The sequence below is a fragment of the Callorhinchus milii genome, unplaced genomic scaffold, assembly GCF_018977255.1.
Source record: "Callorhinchus milii isolate IMCB2004 unplaced genomic scaffold, IMCB_Cmil_1.0 Scaffold10, whole genome shotgun sequence".
NCBI lineage: Eukaryota > Metazoa > Chordata > Chondrichthyes > Chimaeriformes > Callorhinchidae > Callorhinchus > Callorhinchus milii.
In genome coordinates, this window is record NW_024704751.1 from 3,943,158 (window position 1) to 3,966,467 (window position 23,310).

The following is a 23,310-nucleotide window of genomic DNA, read 5'->3' on the forward strand; positions in this document are numbered from 1 at the left end:
TCCCAATGCCTACGAGTGTCTCCTCCATCCCTCTCTGAATGTTGCATTTGTATGCGAGAGCACTGATCTACATTTACTGAAGAGAGACTCGCAAAAATACACACACAGCCCATCATCTGAGGCTCTTACCCTCATTAAAATTTCATATCTTGTAAATGTTTGTGTGGATTTAAATATCCTGATTACAGTACGTGCCAGAAAACAGTGGCTTCAGAGATGCAGGAAACAGCTGCTGCCGTATGATAAAACAAACCAAACAGAATCTTCCCATAACAAATAGCCACATCTGCTCATTAACAGATGTTCCCTTGGCGTGATTGGGCTCTTAGCCAGTAGCTTTATGTCCAAACCAAAGGTGACCCCTACACCCCCACTCCTCCTCCCATTCATTATTTAAGGTGGATTTCAGCAAATGGGGTCAACTATACACGAGACCCAAAACAAGATCAAATGACACGTCGAGAAGGGTTGCAGTTATGGTGGGGCGTGTGTGTACGCTGGTCACATCACTCATTCAGTCAAGAAAGTGGAAAACCAGGGGATTATAAATGGAGATACCTAAAGAAAGCGTTTAGAAAAGACACCGGGGAAATTTCCTTTGGTCCATAGAGTGATAAATATCTGGAGTAATCTAACAAGCAAGGTCATTGAGGCATGAAAGAAACTGAAATTACAATTAGACCCCGTGCTGGGAGGCTTAAAGCGATGAGCTAGAGAGTCGGATTTTGCTGGGTTGAATGACCTTTTCTTCCCCCTGACTTAAATGTGCTCCGGGACGCTATATAAATGCAAGTTATTGTTGTTGTTCTTAATGTGCGTGCTGAAATACAGGCAACCATCTTAATCTTAATCTTGGCCCATCGAGGTCCTGACAAAACTGTGGAACGTCCACTTTAAGATTAATGGTGTTTTAATGAGCCTCTCAAATTAGTGAAGCCTCGATTAACTTCGAAAAGGACGTTGATCACAGGGGAGGCAGAGACCCGAAATCCCACCTAGTCTCAGACCGTAAAACCATTTTCGTCTTAAAATTCAAGACCGGGCAGAATTGCGGAACTGTCTTCAACTCATTCTAAAATTCCGAAGTCGTTATTTTCAGCAGTTCTTTTAAAAAAACAAAGTGAAAATAGTTTCTCTCCCGGTCGGGGTCTTGGCTGACAATCCCCCCTCCCCTCCCCCACACCCTGCACCCCCCCCCTCCCCCACCCCCACCCCAGGATAAAAACTGGTCATTCACATTGTGGGACATTGCTGTGCTCCAGAGTGTTACAAAGATCCACGTTTTACTGTAAATCCTGTGCAGCAGTTTCGAGACATCAATCCTGCCGACGGAAGAAATGCGACATCAAACAACAGGATTATTTTGTTGTTACTTTGGGAGGCTGAGAGGAAACCAGCTTGAATCCGCCTGTTGTGCTATTATTGATTTCAAACGAGTTTCCACGCCTGAAACGCTACAGGAAGTCCATTCATTGAGGTGACACGCATCTTTTGAAATATGTTTCAGAGAAGCTGCCAAGTAAATTACTGGCTATTGTTCCTGCAGAAAATGGAGGTTTGGATGTCGAATATGTGTGTGTCTGTCTCTCTGTCACTGATTTCAGGCTGCTTAGCAGCTCTGGGGAGGAAACGCCCAACAAACGAGGGATATTTTTTCATCCGAACCTATCTTTGTGACCTCCTCAAGCCCTGCTGACCCAGATGCACCCTTCTTCTCTCAGTTTAAGGTCCGCCTCAAGACTCATCTCTTTGACCGTGCTTTCGGTCACCTTTCCCCTCCCCAGCTCTCCTCGGTTCCCACTCTCAGCTCATGTGCCAAGCCAGGATTGCTAAGCGTCTTCCCGACATGTAAGACTCTGTATAAATGTAAATTTGTCCCGTGCGGTGATCTATTCTCGTTCTGTGACTAGGAAGAGATGGGAAGGACTCGAGATTACCAGCAGTGTTGTGTCTCTTCTCCAGCTCACGGGAATTTCAATGCGATGTAATGGCACATTCCCATTGACAGGGAATTCAGACTAACCCTCACGAGACCACTGTGGAACATGAAGCATGACAGATCTTGTTGCTGTCTGGAAAATCAATATTTGTGTTAATAATTAATCCATTTTGAGGTGATGTACCTGGGACGCCTAAGAAGATTTATGAGGATGAAAGAAGCAGGCTGTGTTTTCTTTTTGCAGGATGTGAAATGTCTCCTCTCATATGCACACACGCTCCATTTTATCTTTACTTATCCAGCGTTAGTCTGTCGGTCATTAAACACACACTTTATCAGCTAATGTTGGACTGCTCGTATGACAGAGACGGAAGGGGACCAAGTGTTTATTTAATATTTACTTAATATTTAAATACACAGACAATCCACTTTAAGTCAAAAGGCACTATATTATCATTATTATAATGACTAAGTGCTGCAGATGAAATTGGGAAGAAGTTTGTTCAGTAATTCTGTGGCCAAACTTGAGAACAAGGTACAGGTGGCAATCTCAAATGGATCTGTGACTGGGAGGGAAAAGTAGAGTTCAAAGCGCAGAAAATAATACCATGAAACTAACCAGAAACTGACTTATTATGATTATATTTGTTGCAGCGCCTTATCACCTTGGCTGCAGATTTGCGCATAGCAATGTCCCACAAACAGCCACGGAATGAATGATCAATTTCATTTAACATCCATCGTACAACGTCCACGTGAGCAGACAGGCAGATGGGACCCGATTGAATGTTTCGCTGACCACCCCCCCACCACGTTTCTCAAGTAGTACCTCCAAAGCACTCGCATGTCAGGACGGCATTTGGATTCACGTGAAAATCCTCCCGAGAAACAGTTCAAAAGTCTTCAAACCCCGACCAACCCACCCGTCCGTCAGGACACAAGCGACAGAAGGGAATTAGCGTTCAAATATCCCGTCTACGATAAAACGCAGGAAGCTCGCTGCAGATTAAAGCGGGATTAAAGAGGCTCAATACTTGGCGAAAACGAAATATATGTATATTTTTAAAAGAAGGCACCGTCGCAGAGATAGAAAGTGGATTAAGATACTGCTGTTGGCTTTTGCACAGTCTCACCGTGGCTGCAAGTCACGGATTCAGTTTGACTGACGTGACTGCAGACTGACCACTGCTTAGCCCGGATGAACACAACAGTATCCTTGAATGGGAAGGTATCGCTGGCAAGTGCCCAGCCTCTGCCCAAAAAAGGATTGTCTGCCTGTCACCAGATGACGATGCTGTGCATTCCGCCCCCAAATAATAATCCTGGCATTTAATAATAATCCTTACATTTGATACAGCGCCTTGTCACATCTTCAAGACTTCTTCAAGAGCTTCATAGAATATACTGCAAAGCGAATTGACCGTGGATTTTGTGGCCGAAAAAACGCACGATACACCATCGCTACACGTTGCGGTAAAAATTCCCGTGCCGCACGTTAAGACGTCCACCTGATGCGAAAGGCAGCCAATCTGCCCGTGACGTTGTCCCACAAACAACCACGGAGCGAGTGACTCATTTTATTTGGGGGATTGTCGGCCAGGACACCGGGAGAGAGAGAAAAACTCCCTTCGCTTTTCGAATAGCGCTGCGGGATCTCTAACGTCCGCCTGAACAGGCAGACGGGACCTCGGTTTAATGTCTCCTCCGAAGGACGGCATCTCGGACAATGCAGGAAAGTGTTGCAACGCACTGTGCGAGACAGCTGAATCTGAAGCCGCCTCTGCAAATACTGAGCAGGTGAATCCTTGCACCTGAGTGCTTACTGCATTCCAGCATATGTTGACGTGCTGTTAATACAAACGAGGAACAGTTGTGGAAGGTCACAAGTCGCCGAATCTTTATGTCAGCACCTCGCGTTCTGTGTAAGAGGCGAAGTAATAGTAATCATAATAATCTTTGCGTTCGGTACAAGGCGTTGTGTCAAAACATCTCAAAGCGCTTCACCGAAATCATCTGTAAAGTGTGGATTTGTAGGCAAACACAGGGGCCAATTTGCACACAGCAATGGCCCACAAACAGTTGTGAAGTGAATGAGATTTTTTTTTAACCTGGAGGTAAAAAACACCCTTCCTTCTTATAAATAATAGCATTGGGATGGTTAAACATCTGTCTGAACAGGTTTGAAAGCCTCGGTACCTCAGACAATGCAGTACAACCACCGCCCCCCCTCGGCCCAGCCTTGTGCATGATTGTCAGCCTAGACTCTGTGAGTTTGAAATCCTGACGTGGGGCTTGAACCCACAGCCTTCTGACTCGGGTGGCGAGAAGGCTACCATCTGAGCCGGGCTGAGACCAAGTGAGCAGAACCTATCATTCTGCTGTTGTTTTGAGACGAGTTACAGCTCGACTCTTCAGTCCCTCACAATAAGCGGAGGCGTACAATGCGGTTTACCCTCAGAGGAAATCTACTGTTTCCAAAATACAGCGTCAGTGTCAGCCATGTGATTGCTTCCCCTCCTCACAATAACACTGAACCAGCGCAGGAGGATTTGGGTCAATGGGTTTTCTGTCTCATCCAGATGCGCAGTCACTGCCCCTGACAGTAATTCCCTTTGTGAGCGCTTTGAAATATCTAATAATAATAATTCTTGCATTCGATACAGCGCCTTATCATATCTTCAAGATGTCCAAAGCGCTTCGCAGAATTATACTGCAAAGTGGAGTGACTGTATATTTTGTGGGTGAAACACGGCAGCACAGCAGCGTCCCCACAAGCAGTCGTGGATTGAGTCACCGATTTATTATTTTTTTTTGATGGATTATTACCCCCGAAAAGCGATCCGCCAATCGACTAACAAGCAGGTTTCTGCTTACTGCTAGGTAAACAGAGGAGTGTGGAGTAAGGAAATTTGCCTAAGGTTTCGCTTTGCCCGGGAATCAAACCCAGGTCCTCTCACTTACGAGACGAGTGCTCTAACCACTGAGCTACAGGAATCCACAACGGAGTGGGGAAAGCAGAGTGGGAGATAGCTGGATATTCTGAGAGGGGAGGGGGGGGAGGGAGAAGGGGAAAGAGGAGGAAATGCTTCAACGTTAAATGTGCTAAATCAGATGTGTGAATTAACACCATAATTATCACTGTATTATTTATCGTGGTTTTGATTGCATTTATCTACAAAAAGGCAAAATGCTGCCGACGCCGGAAATCTGAAAATAAAAACAGACGTCGCCGGGAAAACTCACCAGGTCAGGCAGCATCTATGGAGAGGAAGGTGAGTTATCGTTTCAGGTTGATGACCTTTCGTCAGGTTCTGAGACGTTAACTCACTTTCCTCTCTCCGTAGGGGCTGCCTGACCGGCTGAGTGTTCCCAGCCACTTCTGTTTTATTCCCTCTACCTCTATAGATGACTTCCTGCCCATTCCTCTCCCCAAACCCCAACAGTGCATCAAACAAACCACCGTTCCTCAGTGAAATATCGCTCATGTGGAAATCTAACCCGGTGCTCTCGCGAGACGCTGTTCCATGTACAACACAGACACTGATTATTGAAGCAAAATTCACTCACCCGCCGTGGTCTGCATGTAGCCGGCCAGCGTGCAGACCCTCCTCTCGCACACTCCGCTGGGCAGAAAGACGGTAACGATGGCAAGTAGAGCGCTGATAGCCAGCAGCACACAGCCTCCGGAACACAGCACGGCGCTGGTCTGTAACGTCAACAGAGACAGGCACAGGGTTCAGTCGTGTCCCGCACAAACCCCTCGACCGCTCAACCAGGTGCTTACGGTCACCTCCTCCTTTCCCCCTCCCACCACCACACCTCCCCCAGCTTCAGCTTCAGGTTCTGCCACTGTTAAGCGCTCCGAGACTCTGCCCCGCGTGGAAGAGCACGATATAAATGCAGGTTATTGTTGTTTGTTGCTGTTGTTCCCCCTGGAGAGGACCCAGGTTCGATCCCTGGTCAGGGCAAAACCTTCCTCAGGTTTCTTTACCCCACACACCTCTGTTTACCCAACGGTAAATATAAACCTGGTTGTAAGTTGATTGGTGGATCGCTTTCTGGGGGTGGGGGGAATAATCCCTTCCCCTCCCCCAAAATTGGTCACTCAATGTATGTGGGACACTGCTGTGCGCAATTGGTCTGTCGCGTTTCGTCCGCAAAATACCCAGTCAATTCACGTACAACAAAATCTTTGAGACGTCTCAACAACCTGATAAGGTGCTATATCAGTGCAAGGGTTATTATTAATATAACTTGCAGGGGTTGCGAGTTCTGCTCGTGTCTCTATGTTGCGATGGAAATGGCCTTTCCTGCAACGGTGACTTAACTGTTTTTTAAAAAAAAAAACCACGGCTGATTCTCCACCTTAATCGCAAGGTTAATGCTTCGATTAAATTTATTCCGCAACTGGGAAATCTCCTCCGAAAAAAAAAAATCAATATTAAGTTAGCAGTAACCATTTATCTTGCGATTACAGCCCTGCATTTAGTTTGAAGGAGACATTAACTGGCTTTTACATGGGATTTCTTCCTCTAAATCTCGAAGCGTGCACGGAATTCGGAAGCTAAAGACTCACAGACTGGAAGTAGTCTTGCAGAGATCAGCTGAAAACCTCCTGTACAGGGAGCTAGCGGGCAGCCGCCTGTTATCAATTCATGTTGCTACAGATGCCCCGCACGGGTCGAGATTTACTGCATTGGTAGAGCACTTTGGAGTATCCGGAGAATGGGCAAATTGTTTTGGGCAACGCGAAGTTCGAAGCTGGTGTTCTCTTGAGTTCGATCGAGTAACTGCGGAAAACAGCTTTCAAAACGAAGGCTGAATTCAACAGTTTCTCCCGATGGGCTGAGATGTTACGTTCGTCAAGTAAACCTCGACCCAGGTCGGATTTGTCCCCACGTGTGCCAGTGCGGATCGCAAAGCTCGGTAAAAAACGATTCTACCCCGCTCCCCACCTTTGCGATGGTTTAGTCAGGACAGTAGTGCCCAGAATACTAACTCAAATAGGAATAGTAACAATGAAATTCCTTCTCCAGTCTACAGCAAGCACATTTTCTGCTTTATTTATTGGAAGGGATGGAAATCGCAGGCCAAGAAGTCCCAAAGAAACAATAATAATACTTGCATTTGACACAGCGTCTTATCACGTCGCCGAGGTGTCTCAAAGCGCTTCACAGAATATATCGCAAAGTGGCTTTATTCGTGAGTGGGTGAAAAGCGGCTGCCAATCAGTGAAAAAATAAAAATGATTCTTTTACAAAACCAAAGTAAGCTAATCACCTCTCGTGTGTCTGCTGGCCACACGTGCCTATCGAGCTACGCCTAATTCACCCAGGTTGATAGTTAATTTGTGATATTGTCAAAGCTTATTCTTTCAATAAAAGATTATTTGGAGCGTGTTGGCTCCGACCGACCCCAGAACTGGATCCTGTTGCTTCCTCATTGCCAAACAGCTTTTCCGTCTGAGTACATTTTAATTAAGCAGCTGTCAGGCGTATTTGGTACGAAGGTGCGTTTTCGCTCATAAGCAGAGCTGCTGAAACACTCTGAAGCTTAATGACACGTGTATTAGTTACATAATCTCCTCATGCATGTAATACATTTGCTATTAACAGTGCTGTATGAATACTAATAACTCCGGGGATTACCAGGAGGCTGGGTGACAGTGAGAACAGCAAGCAGAAAGTTATCTCTCTCACATAACACTGGAAATATGAAAGGACAAAGTGGAAATATTCCTCTCACTTAGGCCAATGAAAGCACCATTGGCAACGACTCAATCATTCTCAAGACTATTGCGTTCCATTCCTCGTTCACTTTTGTGCCCACCCACCCACGCGGTGGATAGCAGACTTGAAGGGTAGAATGCATCTGCCTAGTATGTGTGTCAAGCTGGCTCAGTCGGTAGCGCTCTCGCCTCTGAGTCAGAAGGTTCACACCCCATGTCGGGACTTTGAGCTCATAAGAGTCCAGGCCTGTTCAGATGAATGTTAAAGATCCCACGAAGCAGTTCCACACGAGAAGCGAGTTTCTCCCAGCGTCCTGGCCAACAATCCTCCAGAAAAAAAAACATTTGTGGGACAGTACTGTGCGCAAACTGGCTGCTGTGTTGGCAAATACACTTTAGAGTGAATCCCGTGACGCAATTGCAGAAATTTTGACGAGGCGTTCTACAAGAAAAATGCAAAGATTATTATAATTATTTATTATCCCTGATATAGTTCTGGGAGGTAGATGCAATAATAGTAATAATTCTTGTATTCAATCGGCGGCGATCTATTGAGAGTGGGGTGTGCTTGCTGTACTGTATATATATGTAGCAAGAGACGAATGTTACTGTGGATTTAGCGGACTCCCTAATGTGTAGTGGAGGCTTTCATTCTCAGGCTTAGGTGGTGGTGTAGTTGAGTTCTATGGTTCTAGGTCAGTAGGGTTCAGCCCCAAAGCCCAGGGAAAACCTTTCCTTTGTCCTTTACTGTTCGCTAGACTTACAACAAGCAGCTTTAACGCAACGATATGCAACATCCAATCTGCAAACAGAATGGCCTTTTATTTAATTTAACACAAAGCCTATCCATGTGTACAGCGCGCGATAAAATATGATCCCAGTGGAAAAACTGGACCATTTGTCACGAGAAAATTTGCGGTGGTTAAAGGATTCTCCCTCAGGCAATAAATAGGGCTATTGATCATGACTAAATGATCAGGAGAGCTCGATTTCTGTAGCATTTATGCACAGAGAAGACAGGATTCATCTTTATTCCCTCTCCCACCCCCAACGCCACCCTCCCCCCCCCCATCCCCGCCGCTTGACAAGAGGAACAAGACAGTTGGAAAATGCCAAGACAACACAGTGCTTAATGTGAAGCAACGCAAAGAGCACAGGCAGCTTAAAAGTCACATACTTGATCAGCCCAGAACAGACAAGGACACTCGGCAGATTCATTACAATTAATGGCAGTCTGTTTGATGAAGTAAGAAGCCTGCAATAGAACGTACAGCAGAAGAACACTTAGCAATCACTTAAGGTATTTCCTACCTAATACAAACCCACTCTAACATAAGAGAAAGTGATGGTGATGTATTCGCTCTCTAACTAACACAAGTACATAAGAAATTGCCAGGCGAAAGAAGACCAAGGTCCATTTCAGTTAGCTTCCACCATCCTGGCAGTCACACGTACATGTCAGGTTCCACACCATATATTGTATCCCGAGATATTATTTCCTAACTTCTCCTTTAATTCCCTCTCGCCTGATGAGCGTTATTGCCACTTGTTTCTAACCGGTGCAGTTTTGCTTGGCTTCGGGTTGGTTGGTTGTAAGCTTTGCTAAATATATTGAACCCGCTGCCTCTCTCTCTCTCTCTCTGGTTCAAGATCCTCACACCCGTTTTCAAAATCCCTTCATGCCCTCGTACCTCCCTACCGATCCGAACTGCTTACCCCCCACTCCTCTACCGCCCGGTGCCTCCCCTCGGCTGGCTCCAGCCTCCCGTTTGCCCCTCGTGCCCTCCGCTCCACCATCGCTGGCCGTGCCTTCAGCCACTAAACCCCTGAAACTCTGGAACTCTCTCCCTCGATCCATCTGCCTTGTCCCCACCTTCGAATCCCGCCTAAAGACCTTCCTTTTTGATTGTGCTGACGGTCATCTCCCCCTTTCCCTCTCCCCCTTGGCTCAGTGTCACTTTCAAGCGCTCCGGAACTCTACCCCCAGTTGAAGGGAGTTATATAACCGCGAGTCGTTGCTGGAAACAAGCGCGGGCCTGGCTGGGTAACAAGTAAAACATTTGTCTGTGCAACGTCTGTGAGTTAGAATTTCAGCAGCCAGCTGGTGTGTTGTAACAGAACGTTCAGCATCCGCATTGACATGGATTACGCTAATTTCCTTTGCTCTGGCACCATAGCCCCGTGCCCTCCGGAACTCCCTCCTTCGACCCGCTCCATCTGCTCGGTCTTCATGTTTAAGACGCGGCACGGTTTAGGATGAGGAGGAATTAGGGGCCTCCTGTGCCAGGAGCACGGGTTTGGGATTAATCCTGCCCCAGTCGCTATTCATACTGTATTCTGCACTTGCTATCACAGTGGCTTTGGACACTCACCAAGGATATTCAAGCTCAAACCCACCTGTTTCATTTTGGGGATCGTTGGCCTGGACACCAGGAATAAACTAACTCACTTCTCTTTTTGCTCCGTGCCACAGGAATCTTTAACATCCACTCGTACAGGCAGATGGGACACGGTTTAACATCTCATCAGAAGGACAACTCACTGGTAAGTCACCTTGGACTATGAGTTCAGAGTCCAGACGTGGGGCTTGAACCCATAACCTTCTGACTCCGAGGAGAGAGCGCTACCAACTGAGCCAGGCTCACGCACAAGGGTCTTTCATTGCCTTCAGATCTTTGAGGTGCAACATCTGCTATTGGATTTTACCTTGCCACGGGCTACAACAACAACAACTTGCATTTACACAGCGTCCCTCAGGCAGGGCAGCGTCCCAGAACGCTTGACAGTGGCGGAGCACGAGGTAACTGTAGGTATGGTCGAAGAGGAAGGTCAGTGCTCCAAAGTTTCGGGGCGTAGTGGTTGAAAGCACGGCCACTGAATGGTGGAACAGAGGGCAAGAGGGACATGCCGGAGGCTGGAACCAGTCGAGCTGAGGCAGCGGGTAGTGAGAGTAAGCAGGTCGGAGAGGTAGGAAGGTGCCAAGGCATTCAGCTAAGTAAACACTGATGTACCTTGGCGACAAACACTAGAATTCACCCAATTTCTATTACTGTTCTGGCCGAGAAATCACTTCAGCATTCCTCTCGGGTTGCCTCTCTGACAGAGAGAGAGCAGAAGGTGGAAGGAGCGTAGCTCGAACGAGATTGAAAAGGCAGCCAGACTTAAGAGTAAGATGCCCGAACCAAATAGCCTCATTTCTAATGAAGCTGTCAGCCTGGTTTGTGAAGAAATGAGTTACTTTGGTATACAGTCAATTACATACAGGATAATGGGAGGCTGGCAGCGAGTTAGAAGGCAATAATTCAATTGAGGTGCTCTGGTGATATCATAAACCCCAAGAGTGACCCTCAAGTGGTTTGTGAATGTCAGCTGGATGCTGCAGATTGAATTACAGCCTTGAGCAAAACTATCAGATGTTTGTTACCCCTCACCAGACACGGGCTCCAAGCTTATTGTGTTACTTTGATTTTCTTTGTAGCTTTCTTCCAGCAGCAGGTACAGCGAAGGTAGCATTGGCCAACTGCTAGAGGTCATCAATTTTAGGATCATTAACCCCAAAAAACATAAAGGAGAGGCTGGAAGATTTTGTTTTACGCACATAAACTTGCCGTTCCTTCAGCCACTACGTCCAGAACCTCTGGAACTCTCTCCCTCAATCACTTGCCGCCTCCCTCCGCCTAAAGACCTTCCTTTTTGATCGTGCTTACGGTCACCTTCCCGCGCCCCCCTATCCCTGGCTGGGTGTCAGACTCTGCCACTATCACGTGCTCCGGGATGCTACCCAGCCTGATATAAATGCAAGTTGTTGTTAACGTTGCTAAGGCCTGGAATGCTCTGTCACAAACAATGGTTGACACGGAATCCGTGAACAAATTTGCAAAAGGGAATTGGACCAAAGCATAAAAAGAAATTATGTGATGGGCACATTGTGGTTGAGCCACTGCCTAGAAGGCTCCAAGGCCATGGTACCTGGGGATCAGTGGGACCGTTCTACCCATAAGGAGGTGAGTTGGAAACATGGGACCAGATCAAGGTCCCTTACCTTGAGTAAGGTAAGTTCAAGCGCCGAGTTCAGAAGCTCTGGGATGCTGCCCTGCGTGAGGAACGCTATGCAAATGCAAGTTGTTGTTGTTGTTGAGTAATCGTTACATCCGGTTGCAATTGATTCAATGAAGTTCATGTATTTGCCTCGCTAATGACGATCGTTCCTTCGCTGTGCTTGTGTCTTACACAGCAGTATGTTACTGTGAATGCTGTACTTACTAGACTCTTAGTTCATTGGGATTCCTGCACCGAGTCTGCTGATTCCAGGTGAACAAAACCAGGTTTTTTTTTTTGGCTTTCAAAATGTGCCCAATGCCTCCTGGTACAGTATCTGGGGACATGTCCCAGTTGACCGCATTACAAAACTTGTGATGAATGCCTTTTCAATGAAGGCTGTGCGGAGCGCAGATTTCACAGCACAGGAGAGAATTGGCGCAGGTTAGATCCCTGATGGTTTAAAAAAAAAATCCATCGCATCTACAAGCAGCCAAAAATGTATGACATCTACTTTCAGTCATCGTTAGCATAAAGTTGCACTGTGGTGCGATTACAGCTTTGAGATGATCCAGCTTTTGGCCTTTTAACTATCACAGGTTACATCTTGCTACTTTCAGCGTAAAAGGCAGTGAAACATCATTTCCTCGCAGTCTTAGTGAAATGCCACACAATGGACTTCACGTGAGCACGAAGCAAGCTTTGCATTCTGTATTGTATTTTGTGAACCGAATACAGGACCCGCTCGGGAGACAGCTACAGAACGACCGCTGTTTGTATTTATAATAATAATAACAATCCTTGCATTTGATATTGCATATGGCTTTCAAACCAGGGTTACAGCACTAACAATTTTATATTTTTGTGTTTTGCCCACAAAATATACAGTCAATTCACTTTACGGTATATCCTGTGAAGCGCTTTGAGACGTCTCAATGGCGTGATAAGGCGCTATATCAAATGCAAATATTATTATTATCACGTAGGATAATTATCACTTCATAGCACATGCTGTAAAGTGAATTGGTTGTGTATTTTGTGGGTGAAACGAGACAGCCAATTTCACACATCAAGGTCCCACAAACAGTCGTGGGTTGAGTGATCACTTTTTTTTTGTTTTGGAGGGATTATTACCCCGGAAAGCGATCTGCCAATCGCTGAACAACCGGGTTTCTACTTACTGTAAGGTAAACAAAGCCGTGTGGAGTAAGGAAACTTTCTTAACGTTTTGCCCTGCCTGGGAATCGAACCTGGGTCCTCTCGCTTGCAAGGCGAATACTCTAACCAATATGCTACAGGACTCCACATATTTGTGTGTGTGGGGGGAGAGTGGGGGCAGGGGGGAATCAATAGGGGAAACCAAGCAATAAGTAAAATCTCTCAAGCCCAGTAAAATCAATTCTGTCCAAATAACTGAGCTGCAGCATTAAGCAAACCGCAACAACAGGGTCTGTGGGCGGCAAACAATGGGCTGCTTTGTTATCACATTATTTACCTTTTCTGAGTAAAACTACATTACTGTACTTTTTGTTGGTCAGCCGGGTGTCTGACACACGCCGAAACCCATCTCCATGTGCTTAGGAGTATCCAGAGTCCAAACCGAATCACCACCTACACATGGAAACTCACGTTTATTGCAATATTGTACTGAAAAGAAAATCGCAGATTAGCAAGTGAAATGTTTGCAAATATCAGCCTGGTCTTTCTAAGACTTGAGGGTCTTTCTGTGTTACTTGGTGATGGACACCCCACCTCACCACCCACCCATATAAGCCTGTCCAACCAGGAATTAGCCGTGTCTTGTTCGGTGATATCTCCACGTGAAAGTCTGATGGAGAAAAGCCAGCGAAATGTATCTGACCTCCCAAGTCTTGTGAAACCGCACTAAGCCAAGGCAACAATCCCAAAGCTCTGCTTTAATTCCCCTCCCCCCTCCCAAGGCAGAAATTTACAGCAGACGTGAATAAAGTTCCTTGAGATTGGCAAGTAAAGCTGAAACCTTTCAGCTCAGTCACGCTGTCTGTTAAATCCCCCCAAATTCCTTGCATTTGACACAACGCCTTTCACGTCGGGAGGATGCCTCGAAGCGCTTCACGGGATTCACATCTGCTCTTCCCTAGAGCTGGGAAGGCACGATGGGCCAAATGGCCTCCTTCTGTGCTGTAATACTCTGTGTGATTCTATGATTTACCATCGAGTGGCTGTATATTCTGGAGGCAAACACAGCAGCCAACCTGTCCATAGCAACATCCCATGAAGCAGACAAGCAACTTTTGAGTTTGAAAATGCCCTGTCACAACAGGGGATGGGACGGTTCATTTATGTAACCAAGTTCCTGGGATTGAGTCCCACCCAAACCTGGTTGACGGTCAATGGATGAGACTGGAGGCAGTAAGTGGACAGGTTGACTTGGCGAAATCACATTCTAGGGTAAGCATAATAATAACAATAATAATAATAATAATCCTTGCATTTGATACAGTGCCTTATAACAGCATTGAGAAGTCTTCACAGAATATCCTGTAAAGTGTAGTGACTGTGTGCTTTGTGTATAGGCTCTGGAAAAGCTCAGCGAGTCAGTGACCTGCCCTCACAGCTGAAGGTGTTTGACTGGAGAGAAGGGTCTTTAAGTAGAATGGGCAAGTTGGGCGGGGCTGGGAGGTGGAAAGAATGACAGTTAAAGTACTGTAGGGTTTTAGGAGTCTGTACTTGTTGCTATCTGTTCTGCTAACACTGATCCGAGCACAATTTGGCTGTTATTTTGGTTTTGCAATGCGCCTGTGATCCTGAGTTGGTCAATCTGTGATATGTTTTAGCTCTTTCAGACACTGCGGTACTAATAATTCTTGGATGACCAATTGAGATGAATGTATCTACCTGTGCCAGCAGCGGCAGCTGTTTGAGATCAAACTCTGGCAATGAATAGCTGGGAAAAACTAGGGCAATTCATCACGTTTTTGCTCAGCCACTCCTCACCGGATGACACTGTTATACTCTCCCTCTCGGTATTCTGGAGGTCCTGTAGCTCAGTGGTTAGAGCACTTGTCTCACAAGCGAGAGACCTGGGTTCAATTCCCGGGCAGGGCGAAATGTTGGGCAAGTTTCCTTACTCCACACGCCTCTGTTTACCTTGCAGTAAGTAGGAACCCAGTTGTTAGTCGATTGACAGATCCCTTTTCCGAGGGTAATAAATATCTTCGCAGCACGTGATCAGAAATCCTGCTGCGAGTTCTCAATAGCCGTAATTGGAGCCTTTCAGTTCAACACTAGAAGGAAGGGTAGAGAGATGACAGAGAGATGGTTCTCTGTCTGTCCAAGTCACGCCTTAAAACCGAACTCTTCGACTGCACCTGTGGTCACCTCCCGCTCCCCTCCCCGCCCGTCTCCATCCCTGTTAAAAGCTCTCCGTGACGTTATTCTGCGTGAAAGGGCGCAAGTTGTCGTTGCTGTGGAATAGTGAAGTGTTTCTGTGTGTGTGTCAGCGTCCTCACAGCCATTATTGGGAATGCTGTGCTATTCTACCCTATTCTGTTCCTTACAATCTGCTGTCTGGTCTTGACAAAAGCATCGGCGGTGTTTGGAACCAATGGACCTGTTAAACCACTCACTTCTCCTCGAAAAGAACCGATTCACAGGCTTCAGTATGAAAGGGCCATTGCCTTGTCTCATCATTGACCGCAGTCTGACCCGCTCATTGACAATTGGTGGTTCATCATTGTAATTGGTGCCTATCGAGACGGTTTTCCACGCCAGAGTGAAAGTTACCCGTAACCAGAACACTGATGCTTCCCATTTATTATGTGCCTTAGCGTGCGATCGACTGAAGGTCATTGTGGCCTGGAACATTAGTTACCGCCTCGCCTCGCCTTACCTCTGTGATCGTACAACCCTACCACCCCTCTCGCTCTCTCCGCTCAGCCTGCTTCATGCCCTCCCCACTCCCTCGCCCACCGCACCACCGGCGGGCAAACTATCAGCCATTCTGCAACCCCCCCACCCCCCCAAACCCCCCCCACCCCCTGAAACTCCAAATTCTGCTCACTCTGAAATGCAACGTTAGTTGATTGAGTGAATCTGGAATTTTTACCCTACAAATCGCTGTGTGTCTGTTCTGTTTGTGTGTTAGTTTGTTATCGCAGAGTTCTTCCTGCACAGCACGCGTTAAACTTGACAAGGCACAACACACTGCAAACGTCCCTTCTTCGGCTCGTCAGCCGCAGAAACTAATATCACACTTCCCTGCACGAGAGGAGCCGCTATTCTTATCAAGCTATTATTTGCGCAGAGGGATTCCGGTTAATGTAAGGCTTATTTACAGTGAGCTTCTGCCTAGAGGCAGGTTACGGACTCGACCGAGACAAAAATGGGTACAACACAAATCAGAGTAAAACATGAGCATTGACATTTACAATTACATAGCTCGCCTCAGCTGTCACGTTTATATAAAAATCTAATCTTTCGGCAATTTTTAAAAGAAAAAAAATATCCTGAGACCGTCGTGAAGACGGTGAAAGCATCTCCCTGGTGTCAATCTTCAAGTGAATGAAACCTGCTGCGGTTTTGCTTTGAATTATAATAATAATAATAATAATATAACGAATCCTCGCATTTGATCACAGCCCCCTTTGCATCAGAAGGATGTCAAAGCGCCTCACAGGATTTTTTTTTACTCAAGTGTAGCGACTGTGGAATTTGTAGGTCAATGCGTCCACTTGGACATGTGTTTGGTTTCGTCTCACACGAAGGCCCATATACCTAACACCTAGCACTGGAGTGTCAGCCCAGAAGTTGAACTCAAAGTCCCGGAGTGGGACTTGAACCCACAACCTTCTGACTCGGAGGCGAGAGCGCTACCAACTGAGCCAGCCCCGATGTCACGGCTTGGCTTGGCTCTTGCCAACCTATGCCTAAACCTTTCCGGAATTAGAATGTGTCCCTCCGGTGAGAGAGAGTGCTCATTCCATTCCAACGATCTATCTCTGGGATTTCCCGGTAGAGGTGGGACGCGTGAAATTCTCAGTCTGGTTTGGAAACTCTTAAGCAACGGTGACGGGTTTCCGCATGTGTCAGACACCCGACTGACCTCACCTCCCCCCCAAAAAAAAAGTTGTCACAGTGTGGACACTCCGAGTTTCCAGTGGTTGAAATGATTAGTTAGTAGGAGTTCGGATGACAGCTGGGTTGTTCCATCAGTGCTGAGCTGAGCTGATGTATCCTTGGAGAGCATCACTCAAGGATGAGAGAAACAGTTGTGTCAGAGCAGAGACAGGCCGCCAATGTACTCTTTGGATCACAAGCCTCAAAACCAATTGTTTTATTCTCAGTGCTGCAGATGAAATCAAGGCTCTGTCACAAGACAAACCGCACCGTTGATCCACATTTGTGCAGGCGTTTGATCTGCAAAGGCAACATCGTTCTCCTAAGACGGAAAGTTAGTTCAGCACACAGTGTATTCCAGGAGGGAAAAGCCCTACGGTGCACAGATTTGTTGTGGACACACTACAAAACCTTTCACGTCTATCCTGGCCAACAATCCCCCAGTTTATTTTTTTTATTTATTTAAAAATTTAACTTTCACTTTAGGGCTGTTCGTGGGACATTGCTCTGCTGCCGTGTTTGCCTCCAAATACACAGTCACTACACCTCTCAAAAACTTTGTGAAGTGCTTTGAGACGTTCAACATCATAATTTTCAGACTGGGGCCCGAAGGCTACGGTGGGAGGAATGTAGGACGTCTGAGGTTGTGTCTTAATGAGCCAGGACATAGAAACAGGAGAAGGCCATTCAGCCCCTTGAGCCTGCTCCAGCCTGTTCTATAAGATCATGGCCAATCAAGTCCAATTACCCGCCCTTGCCCCAGATCCCTTAAAACCCTGACCTAACAAACATCTATTTGGACACCAGCCATGTAGATATATCACACAAATCGGGGTGTGGTTTCCTTGGTTTGTTCTAATCTGCACCTGGCCCATGCCCAACTAGGCCAGGCCTGTGCCCAACTATCTCAAACATCTCTCCTTCCCTCCTCTGCTTTCACTACTTCTCATTTGTGAAGCAACGTTTCGCCCCACAAAATACACGGTCAATTCACTTTACAGGATATCCTGTGAGGCGCTCTGAGACGTCTCGAGGACGCGATGAGGCGCCGTGTCAAACGCGAGGATTATTATTATTATTATCATTAACGTACGGCTGAGTAAATCGGACAGTGCTTCTGCTGCGAGTTTTTCAAAAAGGTTAGCGATGGACAGAGACCATAACTGCTGGCTGCCAGGGCTAAGCCCTCGTGTGTGCATCAGCCCGACTCCCTCTGCCCACCGCCTGGCCAAGGAGTCCACGGTTTTGAGTCGTTTAAAAGCCACGAGGAAACGTACGAGCGGTGAGACGGGAATGAGCATCTTTTGTATCGCTCTTTAGCTTCACCGTCAACTTGCTGTGAGGATAATTGTGACACCAGACAACAAGTCGAGGCTAGTAAAGGTTTGCCAATCCTTGCTTCGGGCTCTATGCAAATGAAGGGCAGGAGGCAGATGTTTGGCATTAAAATGCACAGCGGCGTTCCCTACCGGCACCACTCGATCTGCACTCGAGGTGTGAGGCCCGATAATGTGGCTGCGCTTAAGATTAATTAGGGTTAAACGAACGAGCGTGAATAACATTGATTTACTGAAATCTCCTCCCAGCAGCAGTGTTCCCATTGACCCCACGATAAACGCCATTCATCGCTCTATTTAAGGCTCTCCTTCGATCCCACGATTAACTTGGGAAAGGATGGAGCTTTACGGTTTTCGGGATCCAATGCTATTTTTGAAAGGACTATTTAGTAAGACTTGGGGTTGAGGGTAGCGAGGGTTTGCACACCAGCGGCTGACCTTCAATTAAATAGAAATTAGAGTCCCTTGGGGAACTGTTCTTTCAGGAGATGGCTTGGGGGTGTGGGTGGTGGGGTGGGTGGCGGAGGCGGGAATAATTTCCTCACGTCTTTAGAGTAAATAATACATCAAAATGGCAGATCTAAGATGAAATTATCATTTGAAATGTTACGGAGTGCAGACAAAGGCTATTAATAACATCCCACCTGTCAGTGAGGAAGTCACTCTGACTGATGGCCCTCACCCACTGAAAATATTACAGTTTATTCATATTAATGTGGATGCTGAGGGATTAATTTTACGGCAAGCGACAAACTGAACAGGGGGCAGAATTATTAGGATTTTGCTCTCGCGGTTCCTTGAAACCGCTCGTTTTTTTGGGGGAAAAAAAAACCTTACTGTTAATTTATTCAGTGCAGTATTTTAACTATTTATTTTCCAGCCTAGGTATGTAACAAATCGGAAGACAGAAAAGCACACAGGAATCTAGGGAGGAAAGATGTCAGTCGATCGGAACACATTGTTATATATAAAATATATCCCGTGATTATCAGGAACATTCAAAGCTGCCTTTTGCTTCCTGAAAGGTGAAGGGATGTGGGAGAGTGTGTGTTGTGAAGCTTATGATAATAATAATAACAATAATAATCCTTGCATTTGATATAGCGCTTTTCATGTCTTCGAGACGTCTCAAAGCGCTTGATGGTATATGCAAGTGTAAGATTATCAATCATGAAATTACATCAATTCACTCCCGCTCACACACAGGCACGCGCAACAAAAACAACTTGCATTTATATAGGGCCCCTCATGCAGGGTAGGGTCCTGGAGCGCTTAATAATAATAATAATATATAATAATAATCCTTGCATTTGATATAGCGCTTTTCACGTCGGGAGGACGGTGGTGGAGTACGACACCAAGCTGGGGGGTGGGGAGGTGACTGTTTGCAGTTAGTCAAACAGCCTAGATTTTAGGCTTCAGTAAAATGAACCCATTTCTGTGCTCACTCCTGTCCCAGTGACAGGGAGGGCGGGAGGAAGCCACACGACACTGCGCGAGGTGAAACCACAAGCTCGAACTGTGCCTGCGTCAGACTGCTCTGCACCATCAAATCAATCCCATTTCTCGCGTTACAGTATTCACACGCTATCATAAGTAGTGGAGGATTTCAAAGTTACGGTGGCGTGTACAAGTCAAAGCACTTGACATGTGTTTCAGTGCTGTGGGCGGTTGAGAAGGGAAATTATACACTTGACAATCAGATTATTATACAGCGGAAAGAGGACTGCAATTCACGTCCACATCACATTACCTACAAGTTACGATTCGGGAATACGGGGAGGCTGAATGGATATTTTTGACGGATCCCTAACAATGGAGCAAAAGCGCTAACTCTGAGCTGAAACCCTTTAAGTAAAATCACAATGGACCCGGAAAAAAAATAGGGCCTGTGTTATTTATTGCATGTTACTCTCCACCTGCTGTGGCAAGCTTGGCGGAATGTGTAGCCAAACATCAAGGCTTGTCACGACTGCTGTAAACATGGGAGGAAAGAAATGTGAAACCCGGACACAGAAAAACAAAAAAGAGGAGTTTTCACGTAGCGGGGAATTTCCATCTGAATTATTCAGTTAACAGTCAATTTGTCAGTCGTCGAGCCTGTGCATAAAGGTTGATGAGCAGCAGATTCCAGAGACAAGACACATTCAATGTATTCAGAGGAAGGAGCTGAAATGGAAATTCGGGGCAGAATTAGCTAGAAAAGGTCGTGGTAGTTTTTTTTTCCACCAAAAAAAATAAGATCCGAAAGAGTCAAAGCATCAGAATTAAAGACACCGTCTAACTGTGATAACGAGCACCGTAATTGTGACCTGGAGGAGGCTTTGGGAGCATTTAATGAGGATGTAACACATTTGAGGGCTTTAGATAAGCACTTAAATTGTAAAGGACGTGCATTGGAACACAAGATGGTGGGAACAAACAAAGATGTATGTTCAGCCTATCTCGTTCACTGTTACGGTCCATACATTAATCCCTTGGTACTAGAAGCCTCTTTCTCTCTCTCTCTCCCTTTCAATTCAAACCACAATCCACCCTTCTGCAAATGCTTCCACCAAGGTTTCATCCACTAAGCCGTGTGCAAGTCCGTTGCATGGTTTAATAATAATGATAATAATCCTTGCATTTGATATAGCGCCTTATTACTTTTCCCCCCCAGCTCAACACAATTGCTGTATCCACAACCATCTCACTGATTTCAACGCATGAGCTCAATGCACTCAATCTGTGTTGGCTAAATTGACACGACAACAACAAAATTGCACTTGTAACAACAACTACAACAACAACGTGGTCATTTGTAACGTGCTTTTCACGTCGGGAGGACCTCCCAAGGCGCTGAACAGTCAGGGATCCGCTTCCGAGCTGATGGTTGGGACCCATATTTCAATCAAATTCAGACAACTGAGAAGATAATCTCCAGCTGTTTAAGGACAGAGAACCCGATGAACACGAGCCCACAGAGTAGAGAGCGCACATTTGGCCATTTAAAGGTACTCAAATAATCTTATGGCGATATCCGCTGTCGTAGTCTGTCATAACCTTGACACGTTGTCCTGAATAACAAAGCGGCAGACTAAATAGTTTGTCATTTCCCGTAGAACTGTAATTAATCACTTCAAAACGAAGCTTATAAAACTCTTCATGCATAAAACAAACAAATGGATTGCTCCACTGTGGGTTTTTTGCTACCAGACAAGCAGCTGTCTCTGTTTGCAGAGATGAACTTTGAGCACACAAAGACTAATGCATCTTAAACCTGATGTACATGAGCTGTCATCCTCCTGTAGTCTTCGGGTGGGTGGGGGAGGTGGGGGGGAGGAGGCGTGGTCACAGGCATCTGCCATCAGATAAGTGTCTTAAGCACACCTTCATCCTGGTTGAAGATGTGCTTCATGTTTGTTGTTGGTGAGATGGTCAAACGATCTCCGAGGCCGGGTTAGAATCTATGCTCCAGTGGCTCTGATCAAATGACTCTTTGTCTGTGTGAGTGGGTGTGTGTGTGTGGGTGGGTGTACATGTGTGTGTCTCCCTCTAATTGGCACTGCCACCTACACTATCTTGTCAACGAGGATCCTTAAAGCCCACTTGTCTCACCATTTGGTCTTGAAGCTTCAGATTGTGCAGTTGAGCCGAAAATACCTTAAATTCATTCTTAATTCAGAAGTGGGTTTTTTGTGCAGCTCTTATAAATAAACTGGTTTCCCAATTATTATTAATAATAATAATAATCTTTACATTTGGTATTGCGGCTTTTGCATCGGGAGAATGTCCCAAAGCGCTTCACAGGATACGCACTAAAGTGGAGTGACAAGGGGTTGCAATCTGAATTTCAGGAGCACCATTACCCTAGGGAATCGCGGGATCTCACGAGGTAACAGTGTTCCTGAAATCCTGGGATTGCAACCTCTAAGAGTAACCGAGTGTGTTTAGTTGGGCGAACGCAGTAGCCAAATTGCCCCCAGCAATTGAAACGAGTGACCAATTTTACTTGGAGGATCGTTGGCCGTGGGATCTTTTGACGTCCACCTGAAAAGGCAAAGGGGGCCTGGGTTTAACGTCTCACCATAACGACTGGATTTAAGCGTTTTCCATTATTCTTATGTTTTCAGACAAAACGGCCTTGTAAGGATTATCCAGGATATTTATCGTTAAATCGATGGCTTATAGTGACAGTGACAGTGTCGCACTGTGCCCGGTATTTGTTTGTTGAGGGTTATCTAATCACGTTATCCCTGGGCGCTCATAGTTTGGGAGACATTTACCCGACATGCGACTTGATACAATCTGACACGGTGCTGTGATCGATACTGGCCGCCTCTGGCACACTGTCACTGTTAGCAGCTAATTAAGGGCTCGCGCTTGCTTCTCCGCCCGGACAGAGCGGGAGACTGGGAGGTCCGTCGAGGAGGAATCCGAACTCACCCTCGCAACGTGCTAGCAGAGAATCCCACCAGATCCTGTGCGATTGATTAACCTTTTAGCTTAGTTATTTGGCTACAGTTTGCACAAGCGCTGTCATCAGACAACACCAACGACAACAACTTGCATTTATATCGCAAGTTATATTCACGTGGGTTAGCGTCCCGGAGCGCTTGACAGTGGCGGAGTCTGACCGTCCCGCCCTCACCTCCCCCTGTCAGCACGATCGAAAAAGAAGGTCTTTAGGCGGGATTTGAAAGTAGGGAAGGAGGGGGCAAGGCGGAGGGATTGAGGGAGAGAGTTCCAGAGTTTCGGGGCATAGTGACTGGAGCGGAGGGATGAGGGATGAACAGGAGGCCGGAGCCAGCCGAGCGGAGGCAGTGGGTTGGGGGATATGTAAATCGGATCGGTAGGGAGATGCGAGGGCATGAAGGGGTTTGCTCGGCGAAAGAAGACTAAGGTCCATCCAGTTCGTCTTCCTGGCAGTCTCATGCACATGTCATGCTCGTCTACTTAGATTCACTACCAACAACCTACAGAGGATTAAAGTTTAAAAATTTATTGAAGCGGTCCATGCAATTTTTGTTAATCTCCTCTCCTCGCCCCCTCTCCTCCTCCTCCCTCCACCAAACCCCCCCCCCTCCGCCCCAACTCCGCAGGCTAACTCAATTTAACTCTCTTTATTGGTATCGAAAGCAAGGCGGTTGTAATATCATTCCGACAATGGGTTCGTATATGAAATGCAGATC

General features: G+C 46.4%; 1 protein-coding gene across 1 annotated transcript in view; it reads right to left on the reverse strand.

The window, feature by feature from the left end:
• LOC103183310 (transmembrane protein 211) overlaps window positions 1-23,310 on the reverse strand; it is a 103,010-nt gene that overhangs the window by 45,149 nt on the left and 34,551 nt on the right. Inside the window, exon 2 of the mRNA XM_007900720.2 lies at window positions 5,507-5,645. Within this exon, the coding sequence (XP_007898911.1) occupies window positions 5,507-5,645 (139 nt within the window). The remainder of the gene's footprint in view (window positions 1-5,506; window positions 5,646-23,310) is intronic.